Source organism: Podarcis gaigeae (assembly GCF_964106915.1).
Source record: "Podarcis gaigeae genome assembly, chromosome: 11".
NCBI classification, from domain to species: Eukaryota; Metazoa; Chordata; class Lepidosauria; order Squamata; family Lacertidae; genus Podarcis; species Podarcis gaigeae.
The window spans coordinates 47,930,177-47,954,789 of NC_139687.1; the positions used below are offsets into that span (position 1 = coordinate 47,930,177).

At 41.2% G+C, this 24,613-nt stretch overlaps 1 protein-coding gene across 2 annotated transcripts; it reads left to right on the forward strand.

Moving 5' to 3' along the window:
- The first annotated feature begins 684 nt into the window (after nucleotides 1-684).
- LMBRD2 (LMBR1 domain containing 2) lies at nucleotides 685-24,613 on the forward strand. Of its 2 annotated transcripts, none has more exons than XM_083703545.1 (18): nucleotides 685-1,135; nucleotides 5,109-5,336; nucleotides 6,757-6,845; nucleotides 7,995-8,090; nucleotides 8,465-8,632; nucleotides 9,383-9,593; nucleotides 10,047-10,121; nucleotides 11,145-11,258; nucleotides 11,858-12,041; nucleotides 12,368-12,549; nucleotides 13,371-13,504; nucleotides 14,202-14,307; nucleotides 16,372-16,469; nucleotides 17,820-17,923; nucleotides 18,581-18,627; nucleotides 19,371-19,476; nucleotides 20,397-20,529; nucleotides 20,751-24,613. In XM_083703545.1, the coding sequence occupies exons 2-18, from the start codon at nucleotides 5,163-5,165 to the stop codon at nucleotides 20,809-20,811; spliced, it is 2,082 nt and encodes a 693-aa protein (XP_083559671.1). In that variant the 5' UTR covers nucleotides 685-1,135; nucleotides 5,109-5,162; the 3' UTR covers nucleotides 20,812-24,613. The 2 variants fall into 2 exon arrangements, with proteins under 2 accessions (XP_083559671.1, XP_083559672.1); XM_083703546.1 differs by having other exon boundaries at nucleotides 689-1,135; nucleotides 20,400-20,529.

The following is a 24,613-nucleotide window of genomic DNA, read 5'->3' on the forward strand; positions in this document are numbered from 1 at the left end:
GATCCTGAAGCTGAGACTCCAATACTTTGGCCACCTCAAGAGAAGAGAAGACTCCCTGGAAAAGACCCTGATGTTGGGAAAGATGGAGGGCACGAGGAGAAGGGGACGACAGAGGACGAGATGGTTGGACAGTGTTCTTGAAGCTACAAACATGAGTCTGATCAAATTGCGGGAGGCAGTGGAAGACAGAAGTGCCTGGCGTGCTCTGGTCCAGGGGGTCACGAAGAGTCAGACACGACTAAACGACTAAACAACAACAAAATGCTCTTGCCATACAGATCTTTAGCTTTTGCTGAAGATGCACTTTTGGCATTCAGCTTGAAAGTAAGGAATAGCAGTGCAGTCTCCCATGCATATCACGCAAGGCTTCCTGCCAGGTTAAATGCTCATAGGATCTATATCTGTAAAGTTGGAAGGCATCCCCAAGGGTCATCTAGTCCAACCCCCTGCAATGCTGGAATGTCAACTCAAGCATCTATGACACTCGGCCACCCGGTGCACACCTTACAAGCAAGCCACGTTCACTTCAGATGGGGCTTACACTCAAGTAAGCGCGCTTAGGGCTGCTGCAGCCGTAGTAAACCAAATAGGTACGGCATCAACAACAACAGCTTTCGCGATGGCTCCTGGGCATTGTAGTCCTATTACATAACCGAACGGTCCGTAAGACTCCTTGCGCATGCGCACAGCAGGGGAGCTCCCGCAATGGCTCCTGGGTGTTGTAGTCCCGTGCTGTGAAAGGGTTTTTTTTTCCCCTCATGTATATTTGTGTGGGTTGATTTTTTTTTCTCCTCTCTCTCCCGTTTACCCATACTTCCTCACGGGCTTGAGGCCGAGTCGTGACGAGAAGGCGGCGGCGACGGCGGCGAGTCATTGGGCGAAACAGGAAATGTCAGGCGCGGCCGTGGCTCTGCCGGCAGCCGGCTTTACTGCTCCGCTGACGAGAGCCGGGCCTGGTGCCTGAGGAGAGTCCGCCGAAAGACGCGGGAGCCTGCTGTGAGGGGAAGCCGACTCGGGAGACGGGGCCGCTTCGTCGCGCGGTAACCTGGCGGAGGCCGGAGCCCCGCAAGTGGCTCAGCTGAGAGGCGAGCGGCGGACGATGGAGCCGGGAGAGGCCTCGCCCCGTCAGCGCTGAGTAAGTTCCCCAGGTGGGAAGAGACGTTTCTCCCCAAATTTGGAAAACAGATGCCACGAGTCTTAAGCGGGACCCTGATTTGCCCCCTCCATCATAGCGGCGGAGGCTGCCACCCGCTCAGGCTGCTTTCTCCCTGTGGGTGGGCGGCTTCGGGGCACCGCTTCACTGCCTGGTCTTCGTGGTCCTGAGAATGTGGGCCAGAAAGAGTGAGTCAGGTGTAAAAAACACTGTGCTTAGGGGAGGGGGGGCGTTGTTGTTGTTTGTTGTGTATTTTGTGTTTTCAATTTGTACTCTTGTAAATCGCCCTCTGATCTTCAGATTGACTGGTGCTACGTAAATCTAAATATAACAACAACGACAAAACAATAGGTGTATGGCCACTCTAAATTCTGGTAGCGAACATCTGTAAGGTATGTATTGTCTCCTGACAGCCTTTGCAACAGAGAGAACAGTTCTAATAGGTAAAAATGAGGACACACCAGCCACTCTGCAGCAAAATGGGTTGTGCCTCTTGCCTGCTGAATTTCTGAATGCTCCCCCCCACTCCGTTTTATGCTGCAAACCGCCCTGTGGACTTAGGATGAAGGGTGAATAGTAATAGTAATAGTAATAATATATTGTCTGTATAATATATCTGTCTTGAGAGACAATGGAGTGCTTCTCCAGGGATGAAGTCAAACAGCAGCATTATTTTATTTTTATTTATTTTATTTATTGAATTTATGTACCGCCCTATACTCAGAGGTTTCAGGGCGGTTCACAGAAAAGATCACAATATATAAAATCAAAATAAGATCAATAACCTGATAACACCCGCCAATAACCCAATCCCCCCCCCCCCCAATTAGCAGCACTTAAGTGACCTCTCTGGGGCACAAGCCTGGGCAGTGTGTATGGAGGTCCTGGGCTGCCCAGAAGACAAGACCCCACTGATCAGCCTCGCTGATGTGGTTCAAATGAAATCAGAGCAAAAAGTTTGGCACCAGCTTCCCACAAGTAGAAAACTAGTGGAGCAGGTATGCAGGGTAAGCTTGAACTTTTATCCATGGTGCTTTTAACTTTTTAGTTGTAGCGGGATACATAATAGCATGATGGATCTCTTAAAAATGACATTTCCTTTATCAGTACTCCGAAATAGCACAGCTTATTCTGCTGCCACACAATCCACTCCCTCTTTCTGTAGCTTGCCTAGGCCAAGCATAGAAGATTGTCCTACAAAGCATTAGGTCAAATTCTAACTTTACCACTTCAGGCACTAGGGGAAGTGGGTCCTATTATTTCCCCCGTAGTTCTTCCCATGTAAAAGCTCTCTCTGTGTACATTGGAGAAAAGCTAACCTAAACATTAGTGAATTTTTAAAGGAGAGGTTCTGGCACAAAGGAGGGAAATGCTCCCTTTGAAAAGTCCTTTCCCCAGATCAGAGAAACTTAAGGAGCATCTTCTGAAAGGCAAACTTGTGTGAAGGCAGGAAATTGGACATGCATATGAAAAGTGGATAAATATGCCCCTTTGGATTGCTGCCTTGGTCTCATGGAATTTGATGTTTCAGTTTAAACGTTTCATATTGGAAGTCCAGAGGGGACTAAAACAGCCTGATAAATAAAGCTGCCTTGCACCTTTTCCCTAGTCGACCAATAGGCTAGTTGCCTGCCTTTTCTTACTGGAGAAGCAGAATCCCCTTCTCCCCAGGCAGTAAATGCAAGCTAGTAAACAAAATTGCTTTCTGTCTGGCCTGCTGGCAGAAGGAGGATGAAGCAATCTGTCTTTTCCTCTGCCAAACAGCTGCTCACGCACTTCTATGGAATTCATGGTTGCCTATAGCTTGGCAGGCTAGTTGTTAAATACAGAACAGAAATAAAAGAATGGGAATAGTCTAATTTCAGCATTTTTTTCATGTGTGTGTATGATACCCCCTTTTCACAAGCATGGAAAGAATATATACAGGTAAGGAGTGTTGAAACCTTCACCCAACAATTCAGAAAGCTTTCAATCACTTAACCTTCACTGAACACATCCCATTGTGAAAGCTGTTAATATATTTTTAGCATTTTCACATCACCTTTTCCTTGTGCTGTAAAAATGGTAAAAATATGTTACCAGACTTTAATATTTCATGTCCATTCTGCCTTTGTAAACCCAAGTATGCCTTGTTTATATAACTGCAATTTGCAGTCATTGCATAATGACTTAATAAGCTTTGACAGGTGGAAGCAACTTTGGGCTGTTGAAAAATTCGATAAAATGTAAACATTAAAAAGAAACGCAAAACCCACCGCAAATCTAAAGCAAATAACAACAGGCAAAAAGTCAGGAACAGAAATCGAAGCATCTTAAAAGACCAAAGGTTATCTGTCTTGATCAGAATATCACTGGGAAGGGAGCCAAATGGATCTCCTGAAGCATTCTGATACCTGAGCACAGCAACAGGGAAAGCCTTACTACACATTCTTGTCAAATGAGCCTCAGATATTAACAGGATATGTGATAGGGCCTCTTCAGACAATCTCAGAGAGTAAACATGCTACTGTGGTGGGAAGCAGTTCTTTAGGTATCCTGGTCTGAAGCTGTTTGGAAAATGTTTGGACACCATATTTTAATTATGGAAATTGTCCAGAATTGCTTTCTTTGTAGCTTCCAGTACTGCCTTCAACCTGCATTACACTTTAGGTGAACTATTTCCCACTCTTTCCGTTCTCATGTATGTCTGCAGTGTTGAAGTTCTGAGTAGGGATGACTAACCTGTGGCCTGTCAGATGTTGTTGGGCTAATATCTCTGGTTGTTGGCCATGTTGGCTGAAGCTGATGAGAGCTGTTATTCAACAACATCTGGGTGACCACAGGTTAGCCACTCAGGTTTATACAGCATTTTGGGGGCCAACCTGGATATGATGGCAACATTCTGAACATAGAATAAAGTCTATTTCCACAATCCAAATAAAGGGGTGAGGAATGATTGGAGCACACCATGCTGAGAATTTGAACCTATACAACCCTCTTGCTTTTTAGAAAGCCTTTTTCCCTCTAGCTGGGCTATTAAACAGGAAGTAGCCTTGCTGGAAGAAAAACAGCTTAAAAATAAGTGGGTTTGAGTAAGAAACTGGGAGAGAGTGCATGTTCCTTCTGTTCTGCCTTGCTATCATTTAAATTGGCCACTCCTTCAGCTGACAGGGAATTGCAAGGTACTTCACTTATGTGCCCCAAGCCACGTAGAATAAACATGTACAGAAGGGGACTTCTAGTGATGCTGCTTATTTTCAAACATACTTCCATAGCCAGGGTGAGTGTTTTTAGAGACTTAAATTGCACTTAAAGGCTACTAATGCCATTCTGAAGGCATTATTACTGTTTCATCATAATGTAAGTGACTTGAAATCAAATTAAAGTGCTGTAAAGCAGCGTGGGGGAGAATTAACAGCCAAGATGCAGATTAAGAGCACAATCATACACATCCCAAAGTCAAATTGGCAAGAGCTATGAGTTAAGCCTAAAAAAAAAAAAGCACTTTAGATTGTGGTCCAAAACTAAATACTAGGCAAACAATGAAATCTACTGACTGTAAAGGGTTTTGGGATACTTTGATGTATTTATGGCCATCAGCTCTTCATTTCCTTAGCATTTCATCTGAAATGCTACAATATAGCTAGGTTCAAAGTAGACCTGTATTTTGTGGTGGGTGCACACAGTGATGATTAACAGGTACAGAACAAGCCAGGATATTAAGCCATGGTTTGCAGTCGGCTTAATATCTAAAGCTGTTAATCATAATTTTCTGGTTCTGATAAAACAGGGAACTTATAGGTAACGGGAGACTTCAATGTTTGTTTGTGTGAAGGGAGTAGCAAAGTGATTGCATGCATGGCCATATGGTTCATTCATACCTATTAATCCAAGTTGTGTTCTCAATGCAGCCAGGATGTTTATTGCAAATCATCGACCAGAGAACTTAATTAAACGTTGTTTGTTTTTATTATAGCTATGACATTATTATAGATGAGCTATACGACCTGGTTGGAGTCAACGGACAATAATGAGTGGTGCAGCTTTGGGCATTGAGATAGTAGTTGTCTTCTTTCTGGCATTAATCATACTACATCGGTATGGAGACTTCAAAAAACAACACAAGCTTGTGATTGTAGCTACCCTACTTGCTTGGCACCTCTGTTTTCTCATAGTATTTATATTGCCTTTGGATGTCACAACGGTAAGGAATTTCATTTTATTTCCCCACTTTGTATGAAAGTTGATTATTATGCATAAAGTGTTCTAGGTAGGAGTGGCAGATTTTCTTTTATTACGTGGCCAGTACTGATGCTTATAAAAAGTTGTATCAAGTTGCATAAAAGCTTTGATTTTCAAAATAATCCTTTGTCAGCAGGCAATATTGGAAACAATTAAAAATAAAAAGTGAGTGAAGATTTGGACATCCACTATATGCCATTGCTCTGTCTAGAATTAAATTTGAGCTTGGCTCCATTTTGATCGTTGGTATTTACAGCCCCCCAGCCCTTTTGTAGCTTGTATGCCACAAAAGTTACAGTGGTTAAAATGAGGCACAACTCACCAGCTTTCCCCAGCCCTACCTCTTTGAAGCTCTCATTACCCTCTTTTTGCCAGGACTAATTTGAACTAGCACTAGAGGAGCACAGCTGCTCTCTTGGTCCTAGAAATGCCACTCATGGCCTATATTAAGGCCTTGACCCATCTTGAGGCCCTCCCCATTCTGACAAGTAGCTTGCATGTAGGAGGTTTCCCCAGCATGAGTATGACTGCTGATGGTTATGATTCACAGTAAACAGGACCGGGTCTGGACATGCAGACCCTTACTCTGCTGCTCTGATCAGTGGATTCCTTCTATGCCAGGCATAGGCAAACTCGGCCCTCCATATGTTTTGGGACTACAGCTCCCATCACCCCTAGCTAACAGGACCAGGGGTCAGGGATGATGGGAATTGTAGTCTCAAAACATCTGGAGTGTCAAGTTTACCTTTGCCTGTTCTATGCTAATACATGGCTGCATATTAAATACCTGGAAATGGTGCATTATAAGTAAAGCTAATTTATGTGACCTTATGGTGAAAATGAGTACAGGTGACTCCCCATTTACATGGAGGTTACATTCCGAACCCCCATGCGCATATGCGAAGTCGCGTAAAATGGGGAGTTGCCTGTATCAGCTCAGCTGATGAGTGAGGAAAGAACCTTCCCCACCCATCAGCTGTGTGAGAGCCATCCTGTCCCCCTGGCTCTGGTGTGTGAGCGGACGGACGTTGTGTCTCTCACACAGTTGATGGGTGGGGAAGCGACTGCTGCTGCGCCACCACACATGTCAGCAGTTAGGTGGGGAAGCCTTCTTGCGAGAAGACCCTCCCCATAGCCTGAAGAGGATGTCCTCTGGGAAAAGTCTACTCACAAGCTAGGACTCCTCTCCAAGATGTTTCCGGGATCCCAACACTGCATGTGTGCATGGTCACGTGCAAATAGAACATGCATAAATGGAGAGTTGCCTGTATTAGATTTAAATATGCAACTAAATTAGCAGACTTCTTTATAACCTTCCCCCCACCCAGAAATATCATTTCACTTTTCTCTAATGGCTGACTCTTTTTGTTGTTGTCCTCTAGACTATATACAATCGATGCAAGGTTAATCTGAATTCTAGTCCACCTGAAAGTACCACCAGTAATGTTTCATACACTACTCCCGCTCCAAGGTACTTATGTTCTTATGCGCAGCAATCTTAAACTACTTCTTTTCTGTGACTAGAAAATGCCTTAGTTACTTTATGAAACAAGTAAAAGATCTACTCTTTTCTAAAGTTCAGTTTCTGTGTGGCATGGGCACTCACCAGTATACAAATGAGAAAAGGGTAAACCTCTCATTTTAAAAGGTTTCTATGCATTTTAAAATCTGGTTGTGCTTTAGAAGTTGTATTATTTCAAGTACTGCTCTAACTGGAAAATTTGGATGGGGGGGGAACGTTTAGTCAGAGTATCCCTTCCCTCTTCCCCTGGCTTATTTCCTAACTACCACATCTTAAAGTGGAAAGGTATCACATAGCATTTCACAAATGCCTAAGATTATCTTGGTGTCCCTCTAGGAAGAGTCAGTTTGTAGTTTGTGGAGTAGCTACTGAAAATGCTCTGCACCTAAGAGATCTAGGCGGCAAAATGCCATTCTTAATGATTGTGATGGGATATATAGTGGGGGGAAGGCAGTCTTTATAGCCTGCAAAGCCTTTGGCACATCATTGACATCAGTTGCTTGTAGGTTTAGTTGGCCAGTAAGATTACCTGCAAACCTGTGGGAAGCCAGAAAGGCACTGGATCACTGTGAACCAAATTTCTTCTCTGATTCCCCCTCTGCTGTATGAAACATCATAGGCATGCATTTTAGGAAGAAGATTGAAGTTAAAGAATCATTGTAAAGTCTGAGTAATCCAAAAGTTATGATGTATAACCCATATTGAGAAGGGTGGAAATTTGCATTCATGTGTGATGATGGAATAATTATAGCCAAGATGTTACTCTGAGCTTCAGCTTGACTCAGAGAAATCAATTTAATTTGCATGTATTGCTTTCATGATTTTTAAATAGTGCCCATTATGTGAATTACTTCGGCCTTTTTAAAAGGGCTTCTATGATTGTTGTTTCTGGGTTTTTTAAAAAAAAACAAAGCAGCATGGATTTCTGAATATCACAGTGTTCCATTTCTGACTAATTTGTGATTTTCTGAACAAAATAATTAATGTTACTTTGCAATAACATAATCTTTTTTTGAAACAACTAAACATGACTTTAGGAGAAAAAACCCCGATGCTTTCTTCTTTGTTATACTTAAATCTGCCCTTCTTTCTTTACAGAAAACATGAATGTTTCAAACCATGGAGTTATATTCCTGATGGAATCATGCCAATATTTTGGCGGGTGGTATACTGGACATCACAGTTCTTAACATGGTAAGGAACTGGAGAAACTTCTGGAATATTTGAACAGCTCAAATGAATACATTCAAAGGAACAACATTTTGTTTAGTATTGTTTAATATGTAGTACTAGGTGGCTGACCATTCAATGTAGAACTTTTGGTTACTTTAATCCAGGGTTAGCCAATATAGTGCCCTGCAGATGTTGCTGGACTACAGCTCTCAACATCCCTGACCATGCTGGCTGGGGCAGATGGGAGATGTAGTCCATCAGATTTCAGAAGTTATGGCCACTGTTTTTCCCAGGCCTACAGTTATGTTTTGTTTCAGGCATGTTATGCTAACAAATGAATAGTGGATAGGTAAGATGAAATGGTTTTGTTCATTAATTTTGTTGTTTGTTTCTAGGATTCTGTTACCCTTTATGCAGTCATATGCTAGGTCAGGAGGCTTTTCCATTACTGGAAAGATTAAAACAGCACTAATTGAAAATGCAATCTACTATGGGACATACCTTCTGATATTTGGAGCATTCTTAATATATGTGGCTATAAATCCAAAGTTCAACCTGCAATGGTAAGATTTGCTATACACTTTTATATCTTTATATATTGAAGATTTTGTTTTAGTACAAAGTTGATTTAAATCTATGTTATGGGGTTATATTTAGAGGACATATTTTATGTCACATATAGTGAAATACATATAGTATTTTCATAAAATTGGTTTTTTTCAGAAATTGTCAGACTGGGAACCAAAAGCTAATTGGGGCATTGCCAAAGTTTTGTCACTCCCCTTGCCCCTGAAATTTCATTTCAGTGCTGACGGCATGCTCTGTTTTCAGCAGGGATCGACTCCACTCAGGAGCTCCAATCATGTTTGCAAGTAGAACCAATCCAAGCAGGGCTTGCATTGCCAAATTCAAAGAGTGGCAATTCAAGCCAGAAACAAAAGAACACTCAAAAACGCATTATAAGGCTCCTAATTGTTCCTCTAAGTCTGTGGCTTACATATGACATGGGTGGGGTATTAATTATTATTATTATTATTATTATTATTATTATTATTATTATTATTATTAAAGTGTGGAGCAGGTGGACACAGCTGGTGGGAAACTATCTCACAGATCAAATCAACAATGATGGCAGGCCTAGTGTGCAAAAGGGTCCCCATCTCTGATTTAATGCTTCACACATAATGAGGGTCATCTGCAAAAGAAATGTATATCTAAATTAAAAAATAAAGGGGAGAGAGTGAATTTCTATTTTTAAATATATGAGTGAGCTTTGTTTGCATAAAGATCATTAGTACTTATTTCTATGTTAGGAGTCAACTTCAGACAATTGGAATAGCTGCTGCCAACACCTGGGGCCTTTTCCTTTTGGTGCTGCTGTTGGGGTATGGCCTGGTTGAAATTCCACGCTCTCACTGGAATGGAGCAAAGAAAGGTTATCTTCTTATGAAGACTTATTTCAAGGCTGCTAAACTGATGACTGAGAAGGCAGATGCAGAAGAAAACTTGGAGGATATAATGGAGGCAAGTTAATTCTGCAACCTACGTGTGGATGGTAGATAAGACCCTCATTTGCTTTGGAGTTTAAGGTACATTAGAGCAAAAAAGTCACAAAATATCTCAGATTATATCCTATGCTTTGCTTATGCAAGGGGAATTCCCTGCTCCCCGATGGTTTGATATTCCAGTTTGTTTCATAAGCCAAAAGCAGACAAGTTGTGTCTTCCCCCATCTCCCCCTGCCCATCTTCTCCATCATTTTTTCCACCACTTTTTGCCGCCAGGATGAAATGAAGTCATAAATAAGAATGCATTGCTGGCAGTTTGATAGAAGTCCTACTGCAATCTTATTTTCAAAAATATTTTTAACTTTAGCAGCATTGCATCTTGCTGAATTGCACATGAATTGAAAGTGGTGGTGGGGACTCAACTACACCTTATACTTTAAAAAAGTGTTTCTGGTCTCTCTTTTAAATAGGAGGTTCGCAAAGTTAATGAAAGCTTCAAATACAACCACCCTTTGAGAAAATGTGTGGACACAATATTAAAGAAGGTAACAAATTGATCTTTGCAATATTATTGAATATCACGTTTTATCATGGGTAATGAAAATACCACTCAGCATGGCAAGGCTTGTCAGCCTAGTTGCCTGGCCAAGGAGTTTGCTCCCTCCTCTTTCCTTTATGCCATGACATTGTCAGCTTGACTGGCTGGGGTCTGTCCTAAATCAATCAATCAATCATGGTGCAGAAGCAACAGTAAAGGTAAAGGGACCCCTGACCGTTAGGTCCAGTTGCGGCGCTCATCTCGCTTTATTGGCCGAGGGAGCCGGCGTACAGCTTCCGGGTCATGTGGCCAACATGACTAAGCCACTTCTGGTGAACCAGAGCAGTGCACGGAAATGTCGTTTACCTTCCCGCCAGAGCGGTACCTATTTATCGACTTGCACTTTTGATGCGCTTTCAAACTGCTAGGTTGGCAGGAGCAGGGACTGAGCAATGGGAGCTCACCCCGTCGCGGAGATTCGAACCGCCGACCTTCTGATCGGCAAGTCCTAGGCTCTGTGGTTTAAACTACAGCCCCCCCCCCCCCCCTAGAAGCAGCAGTGGTTTGGGGCAATTGGGATACATGGAAAATGTGTGGAAGAATGGAAGGTAGAGTTTTTCCATTTATTGATTTAATATTCTGTCCCTCTCCCAACAGCTTTTGCAGCAAAAATCAAGTCACAAAAAAGCTGTTGCATCGCTGTTACCTGCTACTACCCCATCTCAGCTGCAAACACTTGTAGCCAAGAAGAGTGCTGCAGCACTCATCACAGCAATTTCTCTGGCTGAAATGGTGCTAACACACACTCTTCCACAGGGAGCTATTCTGGCTCCTGTTGCCACTTTAGAGGGTCAGAAGGAGAAGATGAGAGGCAACCCCTACTCTCTTTCTGGCTGGAAAGTCTTGGCTTAGAAAAAGGAAGGATGTGAGTGTCCTTTCAGCTGCTTCTTATGAGGGTTTCAGGCTAGCTTTGCTGTGGTGATGTGTAGTGCTGTTAATATGTGTTGAGACTATTATCTTTTCATTTCAGTGTCCTGTTGAGTATCAGGAAAGAATGGGTAGGAATATGGATGACTATGAAGACTTTGAAGAAAGGCCCAATACTTATCCGACAGAGAAAAACCTGGCTAAACTTCATAAGCAGGTAACTAGATAGCTTAACTGAAACATGTGTATTAAATTTATGTAGAGCTATTCCATTTCTAGGTTAATCCACATGTGCAGACATCTGCAGTCAACTAACGTGGTTTGTATACTCATTCCAAAAGAGTTTGTTTTTCTAATAGAGCTGGTGTGCATCTGAACCAATAATTGATTTTTTTTTTAATATTTCCAATGCGGTTTAAAGAACTTGTGCTGCAGGGGAGGCAGTAGAAAATTAATCAAAGACTAATAAATCCAAAAAAATTGACAGTGAAAGAGAAGTCTCTGGTTTAATGGCATGTCACAAATTCTACTTTGCAACTTTGGACTGTGAATTCATAAGACGTAACTGGTGGCCATAGACACTGCTGTGCATGGGAAACTGTTTTCAGTTTTAGTTTGGTGTGTGCATTAGTGTGTGGTACATCGCTTTGAGATATATGAGTAAGGCAATAGAATAATAAAATGTGCATTTTTAAGGAAGTAGTATTTTCCTTACTTGGTGGAATATTTGAGCCATTTGTTCTGTTTATTCATCTCTCTTCTGCCACCCTGGAACTATTGCCATAGATAATTAGAATGTTGTTTTTATTTCCGTAGGTAATTTATTCTGTTCAAAGGCATCGTCGTACGCAGGTCCAGTGGAGAATTCTTTTAGAGCAAGCCTTTTACCTGGAGGATGTGGCAAAAAATGAAACCAGTGCAACTCATCAGTTTGTTCATACTTTTCCATCTCAAGAACCTGAAAACAAGATTGCTCGGTATCTTTATACACCAACTGTTGGTAAGTGTTGTTCTGCATATTATAGGATATAAAATGCTAGAAAACAAATAGTAAAAGCTAAAGTCCATCACAGCACACTGCTCATATCACTCCAACCTGCGCCAGCAGTGCACACACAAGCAGTTACAATAGGCTGTGAGAGAAAAGGATGTCTGTTCATTTCTCCTGTACCCAACTTAAAGTCCTCTTTCTCATCATAATAGTAGTTATTCATTTCTACAGCGGCTGTTAGAGGAAATGAGCTGCTTTGAAATGATTTTTACATTTCCTTCCCTTGCTATTTCCTCGTTTAATAACCTCTTCAGTAATCGTGTATATTTTTCCAGAGTGGTACTGGGAGTGTCTGCTGAGGCCATGGTTTCACAGAATCCTTGCAATTATTTTGGCCACATTTTCTATCATTGTCGTATGGTCGGAATGCACGTTCTTCAGCACAAGGCCAGTTCTGTCTCTGTTTGCAGTCTTCATAAAACTGGCAGAGAAGAATTACAACTATTTCTACATAGAGGTCAGTTTATCAACTCTTAATGACATTTGGGACTTCTAGAGTAGTTTGCTTGTTTCTTAAATGCTTGTATCTTCTGATAGTTTTAGAGTTGGAGTTTGAGAAAGGACGTTTGGAGGGAGCAATTGTGGTGGAGTTCGGGGGATTTTTGTGGGTGGAGTTTGGCTTTTCAGATGGTGTTCCTCACAATAAGTGATTTCATGTATATGTGTGGTACAGGAATGTTACCCCCATGTAAGGAAATGTCTGTACATAGTAATCTCATAGCTGTTTCTTTTGGGCGGAAAAAGTAGAATGGTCATGCAGCTGATTGGCAGCTGATCCCATGGTACAGGCTTATTCTCACTAACTTTTCTCCATGCAATCAAGTACAGTGACTTGTGGCCTTGCAGAGAAATATACAGTTGTACCCTGGAAGTCAAACAAAATCTGTTCCAGAAGTCTGTTTGACTTCCAAAATGTTTGAAAACCAAATCGCAGCTTCTGATTGGCTGCAGGAAGCTCCTGTTCGGGTTCCAAAAGAACGTTTGCAAACCAGAACAATCACTTCCGGGTTTGTGGCATTCGGGAGCAAAAATGTCCAAGTTCCAGGGCATTTGGGATCCAAGATACATCTGTAGAAGTATGAATAAGTCCAAAGAGCATGTCATTGGTAGGCCCTTGTTTTGTGCACCGTGCAAACAGTGTTATTCACACCTATGCATTTGCAGTCTGTTCTCATGCTATAACTCTTTGTATAAAGAATGCATGATCAGTTTATAAAGCAGCTAACAAATCAGATTATACTTACCTGACTGTGAATGCAATCTTTGTCTGTTTTGCAGATGGCTTGTTTCTTGACCATCTTTTTCCTCAGTATCTGTGTTTATTCTACTGTCTTCAGGATCCGTGTATTCAACTATTACTATTTAGCTTCTCACCATCAGACGGATGCATATAGTTTGCTTTTCAGTGGCATGTGAGTAGTTAATTAATGCATTTCTTGGATAGCTTTAAATAGTTAGAGGTGAGGCAATGCAAAAATTACACTATAACATACTTAGTTAATAACCCAGGTACATTCAGAGAACACTATCTTCCTTGATTTGGATTCACCTCAAATATAGTATATCAGTGTTGGGAAGTCTCTTGTCCATTAGCCTAATTAGGTCTGCCAGGCCTTCCCATTTAGCCCATGATACCATTTTGGCCAAGCCACACCCACCTGTCCTACACTAGATGTCATGTATGATGTCAGATGTGAGACAGGTGAAGACACAGCTTCCTGCTAAAAGTAGGATTTGCAGGCGATGCCAATCAACTGATCACCAGGATCCATAAAGTTCCATGGAAAGGAAAATGAGTGTCCTGACCTCAATTAGACATCAGGCCAACTAACCAAATAGATTCCCACGCCAATATATGAATGCTGATAGTTGGTGACAATTGCATGTTGAACAGATACAAATGTTGGCTATTTTGTTTACTACTTAGCATTGAAAGAATCTATGACAAAGAGTACTCAAAACATGCAATGGGTATACATGAAAAATATAGATACAGCTCCTAGATGTTTTGATAGTTAGCATTGGTTGATAAGATCTTAGTAATGTGGAAGGAAGATGGAGATGCCAAATGCAGAAGAAAATTGCCAATTGCCAACTCTTTTCATGCAGGCTGTTTTGCCGTTTGACTCCTCCACTGTGTCTGAATTTCTTGGGCTTGACTCATATGGATTCAACAATTGCAAAGAGTTTAGAACAGCCAACTGCATATACATCTGTAAGTAAACAGAATATGTCTTGCAATGCGTTCCAACAGTAGATGTTAAATGGTGTTCACAGATCAAAGTTGAAAGTGTTTTGCCAAAAATGAAAGTTTCATTGGGTAAGAGTCAACTTTCCGGAAGTGATGTTCTGCCTGTCCTTTCCTGCCTCCTGCGCACACACCCATCCTGCTCTGGAAGGTCTCCCCACTGGGAAGGAGAAGCTTGGAAAATTCCTTTTGCACACGTGGAAGTCCATTGCACAAGAAGAATGCTGCAATTAGATATTGTTGATTTCAGCTCAAGATTTCAGCTTTGTTGAGTTTTATCTGACTTCTCTTTTGGCTGCTTTATACCAGATAGAAGCTCATCTTTAGTTCAAATATGTGTACCTCTACGCTGGACATTGTTTCTGCTAGCAGTAACTGGCATATTACATTACATTACATAATATTACATACATCCACGGTGAAGCTCTTGAATCCCATTAATCTCAATAGAAGCCCAACTCTTCCATTGAATTAACTGGGAAGAACTTACAGCTACAATCCAAAGCCCAGCCACTGACTTGTGGGGCTTTTTGGAGCAACAGGACCTTGCACACAGCCCTGCTGTACATAGTGGCAGAATGAAATATGGGGCAGTGGGAGGATGATCTCTGCATCCACCCAGGTCTTACCACACAAAGGCAGCTGAATAGATCCTGAGCTAGCTCAGCCGCTCCCCACCTCTGGAATGCCACCTGGAAGGATCTCCCAGCGGCACACCTGTCCTGGATAGCATGAGAGAGAGCCCTTTATTAGCAAAGTGATGCTGGCCTCACTCCATTGTTAGTGGCTGGCAAGAGGCCAGCAGAGTTGGGTGGAGGAATGCCTATAAACATAAATATAAACACAAACACCAAGTCCAGTGCAATGATTTGGATTGCTCTACCCCTTTTTGTTGCATTTAATTAGGCACCTAGCATAATCATAGATTTCTAGCCTGCCAATTCTTAATAAAAACCAGTGCAATAAAATACTATGTGCAAAATGGCTCCATGGCAGCTTATCCTTCCTGCTTGAAGGTCAGCCCCCACAAAAGAAAGTATTCTAGTTCTAGAGTTCTGTGGTTTGACAGTAACTACCAAAAGCACCCCTCTGTGCACCTTTGTTGCACACAGCTTGAGTCTAAACTGAATAATGAAATGGCACTTGCAGCAGATCAAGGTCATTGCAATGAAATATGCAGCCCCCACCTACTTGAGGCATTGAGTAGTTAGCAGAAGCTCCTTGAACTGCATCGGGACTGCCATGGAAACAGAACATGCCACTTTTCTGCCAACAGGTGGTAGCACAGAGCAAGTTGTTAGATCTGTATCTAAAAGCTATCTGTTAAAAAAGTTAATCACCCACCATGGCCCCCTCCACCCCCCTTTTCTTCCTAATCTAACGCTAATGTCTCAACAAATGAAACTGAGCTGTAGAAAATGTAACTTTAAAAAAGAGGCATTGCACACACTATTGCAAACCAAGAAATCTTTAATAAAAAAGATATTTTTTAAAAAATAGTACTTTGAGTTGGTCTATTTAAAATGGGCATCAGACCTCCCATTCCAGTTGATTCTATTGGTACAAGATCATGAAGAGGTAGACCATAAAACCAACAACCTTGCTGGTTGTCATGTGTGGGAAATTATCATCCAGTTTTGTTCTTTGGTAAGTAGCTGCTAAGTAGTACTACAATGTCCCAATTATGGAATTGCACAACAGGTACCAGCATTGTTAGCACTGTTGCGCCAAGTAAAAACATACCTGTTAGCCCAAGCCTTTGAAGGATATTTGTTAGCCTATCATAGCTCTAATTACACTGGCAATCTGGGGTTTTAATTACTGATTTTGTTACTGCTTTGTTTGCTTTTGTTGGCTGTGGATTTAATTTGAAGGGTAACCTGCCCTGTGATTTTCATAGGAAGGATGGAATATATGCATGATGTATATTAGTACAATATAAGTTCTAATGCCTAAAAGTTGCAGTAACGAAAACACCTGAACAGTGCTCAAAATCGCCATATTAAACCTCTGTTGCTTTTTGCCTTCCAGATTATGGGATCCATGAAAGTGTTGTCCTTCATTGCAGATGGATTTTATATCTATTATCCCATGCTGGTTGTCATTCTTTGTGTTGCTACTTACTTTAGGTAAGTAACAAGTAATTCAGATTTATTTTGTTTGTTGGGATATTTGAAATGGCTAATCCATTCCTTCACCCGTATATTTGGGTGTTTCCAAAAAGGTTGGGAAAACTTAATTAAACAGGTGCCATCCTTGCACAGTAATAGAAATACCAACCTTCTTTGTTAGCATCAACCTTCAAGTGCTTAGTCGCCCATGCTCCTTTGTTTTTGTAACACTGCTTCCAGTTAAGTTCATTTATGATAGCAGGCTTAGTGTTTACCAGCAGAGTAAGCCTCTTGAGTTAGCGTGGGTAGAAAAAGATAGGATGCAAGACAAGCTCATAGTCAGGTAATAAGTGACCAGAATGAATTTGTACCATAGAATTTAGAGCAAACTATACTCTACCTAGAGACGCGGGTGGCGCTGTGGTTAAACCACAGAACCTAGGACTTGCCAATCAGAAGGTCGACGGTTTGAATCCCCGCGACGGGGTGAGCTCCCGTTGCTCGGTCCCAGCTCCTGCCAACCTAGCAGTTCGAAAGCACGTCAAAGTGCAAGTAGATAAATAGGTACTGCTCCAGCAGGAAGGTAAATGGCATTTCCGTGCGCTGCTCTGGTTCGCCAGAAGTGGCTTGGTCATGCTGGCCACATGACGCGGAAGCTGTACGCCGGCTCCCTTGGCCAATAAAGTGAGATGAGCACCGCAACCCCAGAGTCGGTCACGACTGGACCTAGTGGTCAGAGGTCCTTTTACCTTTACTTTTATACTCTACCTACCCCATAACTGGTGTCCTCTCCCATATTTTACGAATTGTGACTCAAGCAGTTGCATTCTATTGTAGGTATTCATAAGTTGATGATGGCTCTTGGTACAGACACTTCAGCATAAAATTTATTTTAAGGATTTTAAAGGATCTCACCTTTCATTTCTTAATATTCAACTGGATTTCAGATTTCCCCCCAAAAACCCCACAGTTTCCCCACATGCACCATATATGTTCACTTAATTTATGTTCATTTCCGTTTTAGAAGTGAGAAACAGTTAGGGGATCACATTTCCCAAATCACATTTTTTAGAATTGTGGAGTTGGAAGGAACCCCAAGGGTCACCTAGTGCTTTTTCATTCATGTTAACATAGGAGTCCCCCCCCTTCATTCATTATATTATTCTTTTTCTGGCTGAGAGAGCAGAGATGGGGTCAGGAAAAAGAAGTCATAAGCTCAGCTGCCTTCCAATCTCACCCTAGGATTGAGGTCAAAACAATTTTGAAGTCAACCCCCCAAAAAGGCAGTAGGTCACATCTCACCTTGCGGCTGATATCTATGCTTTTATTTTTTGGCAATGGAAATAACTCCACCCCCGCTTTTATCAGTTTAGGAACTCGATGTTTGAATCTTTTGGGATTCCAGCAGTTCATGGGAGACAATGAGATGACTTCGGACTTAATTGATGAAGGAAAAGAGTTAATCAGAAGAGGTAAAAAGAAGAAAAAATATTTTATAGTTTTTTATTTTTTTAACTGTTGTAAGCGACTGTAGGGAAATAGTTGGAAGCTATTACCACTGTCCAAACCATGTCAAGTCAGAAGTGAGTCCTACTGAATTCAATAAAGTTTACTCCCACACAAGCGAGGTTAGGAATGTAACTTAATATGGCACCTAATACTATATATGCACCTCTGCTAGCATCTCTCAAAATTGGGAGAAAAGAAAGATAAACCAACGACTTTTCAGGGCTACTGCAAAATTGAAACATTCTGTGCATGATTGAATTATCTAATTTTGTTAGTCGGGGAAGGAAGACAGGCGGATAATGCATTAATGGAAAAATGAGTATATTGTGCACTGGAACTCAAAGGTGCAGGACCATATGAAGCATTAAGTGCAGTTTAGGAAAAAGTGAATTTTATAAAAGTTTGTGTTTTCTCTCTCCCACCCCCTACCCCCATTTCTCTGATTGTCGTTTTTCACTGTTAAAGTGAAAAAACAGCAAAAACCACCTAGGACAGAGCATTGTTGTTTGAAATTCTGTAAGTTTATATGAATCCATAGAAATAAGTAAAAAAAAAGTACAAGTTCAGATTAAATCTACAGAGGAATAAAAAGTAAATGAAAGTATTTTCTCTCTCTTTAGAAAAAAGAAAACGGCAAAGACAGGAAGATGGTGAAAACAGGAGAAGGGTATATATGAACAGCTCATTATTTTTCCCTAGTCAGTAAGAGGCAGCGTCAGAATTGAAACACAGTACAATTACGTGCAGAGTTAAACTTAAAAACCTAAGAGCCCTGATGGCTCAGGCCAGGGTCCTGCCTAGTTCTCACAGTGGCCAATCAGATGTCAAGGAAAGCCTGCAAGCAGGACCTGAGTGCAACAGTACTCTCTCCAGTTGACACTCCCCATCAACTGGTATTTAGAAGTGTGCAGATTCTGACACTGGAGGTAGAACATAGCCATTGTGGTTTAGAGTCATAGGTAGCCTTATCCTTGATGGCATGCCTAGCTTTGTATAAGATTGTTGCCTTGGTTATATTATTTAGGAGTGCACCAGGTTATTACTGCACATTTGAAACTTGAATTCTGCGTAGAACATCAGTTGCTCACCTTTTGTGGTTTAAAATAAGGCGGTGCTATTTTTTATCAGCTGAAGTTGTGCCCCACAGAGTTCAACCACAGACCTACTTAAGGAACAGGAAAGGCTTTAGACTTGTAGCAGGCAGGTCTACCCCTCTGTTATGCTGGCCAGTCTTTCCACTAATCTCTAATAAGGATCCCGGAGATCTATAAAGATTTCAGAAGATTGGAGAGAGTGATTTAATATCATTGCAATAAGAATAATTGTCAAACAACATTATTCTGCTATTACATGTGTTAGAGGATGTATACAATCTGTTGTATGTGTTTGGTTTGTTTTGTTTTTGACCAGGAGTGGAAAGAACGCTATGGGAACAACCGTGAAGATTCTTCTAGAAACAGAAATGTTCAAGCAGACCAAAAAGAGTCTAGCTTCACAGAGACTAATACAACTAGATGTAAGAGCTTATCTTGTTTGCCATGGCTTTTGCTTAACAGAAGTAGTACTGGTATTATGCTGCTCCTCTTTATTTCAGATTTAGGTACTTTCCAGCACTGCAGTAAATTAGGCTGCATCTACTATCCATTGTGTAACCAGCATCCTAGCACTTTAAACAAACATAGCTTCCTCCAAAGAATCCGGGTAACTAGTTTGTAATGGGTACCGAGTCATTAAGAGACCTCTATGCCCCCCCCCCCCCCGAGCCACAATTCCCTCTTCCTAGGGAACTTTGAGAATTGTTGCTCTATGAGAGAAGTAGAGGTCTCTTAACAACTCTCAGCACCTTTGGAAAGTATAGTTAACACTGTTCTTGGGGGGAAGTTTGACTGTTTAAAGTGGTGTGATACTGCTTTCAATGGATAGCCCAGATAGGGCCATTGCCTGCTAGCTTTTTTCCTCGCTTGTACATTCTGTATTAACGTCATGCAACCGAGCCAAGAGCATTTTTACCTCTTTCCTGGCAAATGATCTCTTCCCTTTCTTAAGTGAGGAGTGACCTGCTAGTTCAGGCCTGACCACCTCTTTATTTATCTGAGGATCATGGCTAGTCTTCTGTATTTTGGTTCCGGTCCCGCAATCAGTTACACGTGGATTAGTCTGCCTCCTAGAGATTTTGATGAGACTTGGATATGAGCAACTTGGAATCAAGTTTGAAAATCATTAAATAAGTTTAATCACCAGTGCTGAGTGCTGCCTTAAAGCCAGTTGATATGCTGTGCTGATTTTGGAAAATACACATTCTCATTTTGAAGAAGAAGAGAAAAAAACTGCTCTTAACCCCTCAAAGCCATTTGCTCTAAGCTTTGGAAACCCTGATGGCGTATTGACAGTACCATTTGTTTGTTTGTTTGTTTAAAAATATTTTTCTTCTTTCAGCAGTAGCTTCTAAGTACACCCGATCAAATGGAAGGAATGAAAGGGACAGAGTTGAGCTTCTTCAAGATGCCGAACCTCTGGACTTTAATGCTGACTCAGTTGGTGACGATCCTCTCGACTCCGATTCAGGAAGGTGAGAAATTCAGCAATAAATACAAAGGGATCACATAATTATAAATATCTTATTCTTTCTCTCCAGCCATCATTATATTCTAACTTATATTTAGGATCTTTTATAAGGCAAAATTAGAGCATAATTTTTTAGAGATTATAGCTTGTTCTTCCTTTTCAGGTTTCCTAACTTACAGTTGTTTAACACATGTTCTTCATATAGTTTCTTTATATATTCTACAGGTACCAGCCTGGGGGAAGATACCTGTCGATGTCGCGAAGCAGAATATTTGACGATGTCTAAACCAACAGTCTTGCATCCATTGCTGTGGTGAATGTCCTTTCAGTAATGCATTCTGCAACCAACATGACCTCACTTTACAAACAGAAAACAGAATGTGGGAAATAAGAAACTTTCCCCCCTTAAAAATGCACTTTGTGTAATTAATTGCCCAGTATGTGCTGGGCTAGAGCATTGGCTTCTGAAACTGGAACCACCTCAGCTGTGCCTTGCCCATCTTCTCTGCCTGCTCCTTGAATACCGCCCCCCCCCCCCCCATAATATGGGAATTGTGAGCCATAGGTAGAGAGCAGTATGGCAACAGAGAGAGTGACCCAGAAGGGAAGGATATGAAGGGATTTGGAGGGTGGGAATGGGATGCTAGGCAGTGAGCCATTGGGGATCAGTCTTATTCTGGGTATGATCTGCTCTGAACTGGAAGCCCTTGTCTTGATTTTGCTTAGAATCCTCTCCTGGATTCACTTGTGTGTAGGCAGCCACTGATACAAAAAGGCGTTCTGTTGGGTCTTTTACAATTGAATCAGGGAAATAATTCTCAGTCTGTCAATCGTCACTGTAGATTCAGTTTTAAATAAACAAATGTAGGGCTCAGCTGGAGTTACCATTCTTACATGTTGAAGGTTATTTGGGTTTTCTTTCTGTCCCCTTTCCTTTGTTACCTTTTTTTTTTTTGAAGGATGTTGCCCTTTAAAAAAATATCACAGTGCAGCTGGGTCATTGTAAGTGCAACTTGGTCATAGCTTGATGCAATTGCATGGCCTACCTTCAATTCAAACCATGGGCGTGATTAAAGAAGCCACTCTGGTCAGGTCATAGACTATCATTGACTGGCCTTCACCTCAAATTTGGGAAAAGCTGGAGAGGTTTAAGGGCAAATCTCTGCAAAATACCTTCATCATCTGGAATGCCTGCACATCAACCATCTGAATCGAGAATGATTTCTGTCAGCCTTATATGCATTTGAATGGTATTAGCATGCATGATAGGAAAGATCCAATAGAATCTTAAATGTTCACTAGCACTGACTTAAATTCATAGATACTGGCACATGCTTAATGAAGAGGAAAAAATATACCAGAGATTTTATGTATAATAGCTGCAGATAAAAATCTATTTCAGCTAAACCACACTTAGTGGCTCTGTCTGTGCAAAGTGTTAATTTCTACTGGAGGCAAATTCATCACTTCAAAAATAATGCACTGTTCAAATAGTTCTTGAAGTGTATGAAACCGCACCTTTCCTTTTGAAGAAGTGAACTTCTCTGCAGAGTAAGATTCCTTAATAGTGAACAGCACTAGTGGCAACCTAGTTCTTTTGCCTTTTACAAGGAATCCACATTTTCATGATACATGTGCTTTTTGCACTCAGCGCAGATTTTCACTGCAAAAGAAAAAATGCTTCCTCTTCCCAAACAGAAATGTCTGTCAGGAAACGCCAGCGAATGCGTTACATAACGGGCTTCATCAGTGCTGGGTGGAAATATGTGACTGTAAATGGGGCTGGAGGAAATAAAAAGCAAATGTCATTTTGAGGGATGTTTGCCAGTATCGTAGGACACCTGGGAATAAGTCCCCTTGAACCCAATAGGGTTTACTTTTTGAGAAGACACATAGTAGGACTGCACTTGCTTGCTTTCTTAAAATGAAGGCTAATGGTTGGCCGTGACCATATATTGTAAAGCTACGAGGACAGATATCCACTCTTTCTTACCAGCATGTTTCATATATGAGGAGGAGCTTTTTAACTTATTACAAGACCCTTGGGTATTTTAGGAAAGCAAAGGATTTGAGAGCTTTGTATATTGAATAGCATGGCTGTAATCCTGCAGACAGGCTGTTCAAATTCCATTGATTTTGATAGGACTTAAGGAGCCTAACACTGCAGGATTGCAGTCCTTAAACTAGATGTTATTAGGCATGGGTAGACTCTGCTGCTTTCTCCTTCTTCATACCTAAACAAAGCATGTGTGATGCCATACTGAGCATTGCTCCAGTCCTGCCTTGCATCATTGGCTCTTGGCCACGAGGACAAGGCATGGCACGACTATGTGATGTCATGCACAGATGTTACAAGGAACGAAGTGGGGGAACAGTAGTGGTATTTATCCATGTCTCGTATAACATTTTAGTTAAGCATTTTAGGATTTAGGGTTTTTTTTTGGGGGGGGTGCGTGAAATCAGTGTTAATGTGATTCACAGTAGCTTCAGTGAAGTGTCATTTAAGTAATGTATATGTTGAAAGTGAATGACCGTTGAAAGCATGTTATCTGTCTCTTCCATTACCGGTAACTGTGATTTCACTTTCATAAATGTTGGAATTTGATCCAATAAATGGTCTGATGCTGAATCCCAGTGCATGCACTTCTTTGAAAATCAGTGGACTCCTCATATATCCTAAGTTTGTATAATCCATTAAACATGGCACAGAACATATTTTTAAGCTATATTTTTAATATAAAAAGCCCTAAATGTTTCATTTCTCCAAAACACTGATGGAAAACATAATGGATTATGATATTAAAAAGGATTTTCACGTGTTGAAAATGCTGGGACTTTTAATGATGTTGTGTTAACTAGTGCTAATCAGCAAACTGATATTGGGGATATATGAAATATTGCACCAGAGATGTCATTTTTTAATAGTTCATTTCTTTTGAACAAGGGTGTGAAGCCTTTAACCCTCCAGGTGTTGCTGGACAAGCCCCTTCACCCCTGAGCAATAGTTTTGCTACCTGGGGCTGATGCAGATTGGGGGCCCATCAACATCTGGAGAGCCACAGGTTCCCCAACTCAACTTTCAACTGATGGAAACATTGTTATAAGAAAACACATGCATTGATACTTCTGAAAGCTCCCTGGTACTTGATTTGGATGATGATGGGTGAAATGCCAAATTGTAGTTTACCTCTCAAGTTTTGGAAGGTAAGCAGAGGTTTACTGGAGATCTTCAAGGTGGGCAAGTCCTGCTGAAACTGGTTGATATGGGATGATTTTCAATACAAGTGAGATGAACTGACATTATTGCGAAACACACTGTGTCTCACTGGAGCTGCCTGGGGCTTGGGGGGGGCAGTGATACTAAGGCAGCCCTGTGTCTGAGGTCACTTGCAGAGTGAGGCCAAGAATGCTTGGGTGATGTCCCTGAGACTTAAACTGCATGATGCTAATATTTCCAAGATTCTAGTGTCTTCCTCTTTATACACCGCTGTGGAACTACAAACCAAAACCTAAGTTTTGAAAACATTCTTGCATTTGCTTAGAGCTCTCTATCTACACTGGTGGTAGCAGAACAGGCCACCAAACAGAATAATGCACAGGAATGTAGTTTTTCAAGTCACAGTTTCTAAAAATTCTAGTGGTACTTGGATGTGACTGTGTTGAGATTCTATGGTGGTGTACATATTTGTGATGCTGACCAATTTTTTTGAACTTGTGATATTTTTCTGGAACCTTACACTTAATGTGTTTATAAGAATTTTTAGATTTCTTGTTTCAACTCAGATAAGCGAGAATACAGTTTTCTTAGCTTCTGCAATCATGCAACACTTGTCTTTGCTACTGTCACTGATTTATTTCCCTGTTAATGCCTCATTCATGGTTAAGGTACATGTTGCTCTCCTATTGGGAACAGGAATAACTGCTATGTAAACAGCATTAGGATTTGGAGTCATGAACAGTGAGATGTATATTTGCTGCCAGTGTATAATTATTTATATCTAACAAGGGATATATGAATCACTATCTTAATAAATTAAAATGTAATGCTGTATATTGGTTGAAATTAAAATTAACTTTATTACATCATG

What these genes read in the sequence shown, in the direction of transcription:
- LMBRD2 (XM_083703545.1), top strand. Translation starts at nt 5,163, where the DNA reads ATGAGTGGTGCAGCTTTGGGCATTGAGATAGTAGTTGTCTTCTTTCTG. An exon ending in ACATCACAGTTCTTAACATG is followed by an intron (nt 8,091 to 8,464) that starts GTAAGGAACTGG and finishes GTTTGTTTCTAG; the next exon opens with GATTCTGTTACCCTTTATGC. An exon ending in AGTTTGCTTTTCAGTGGCAT is followed by an intron (nt 13,505 to 14,201) that starts GTGAGTAGTTAA and finishes CTTTTCATGCAG; the next exon opens with GCTGTTTTGCCGTTTGACTC.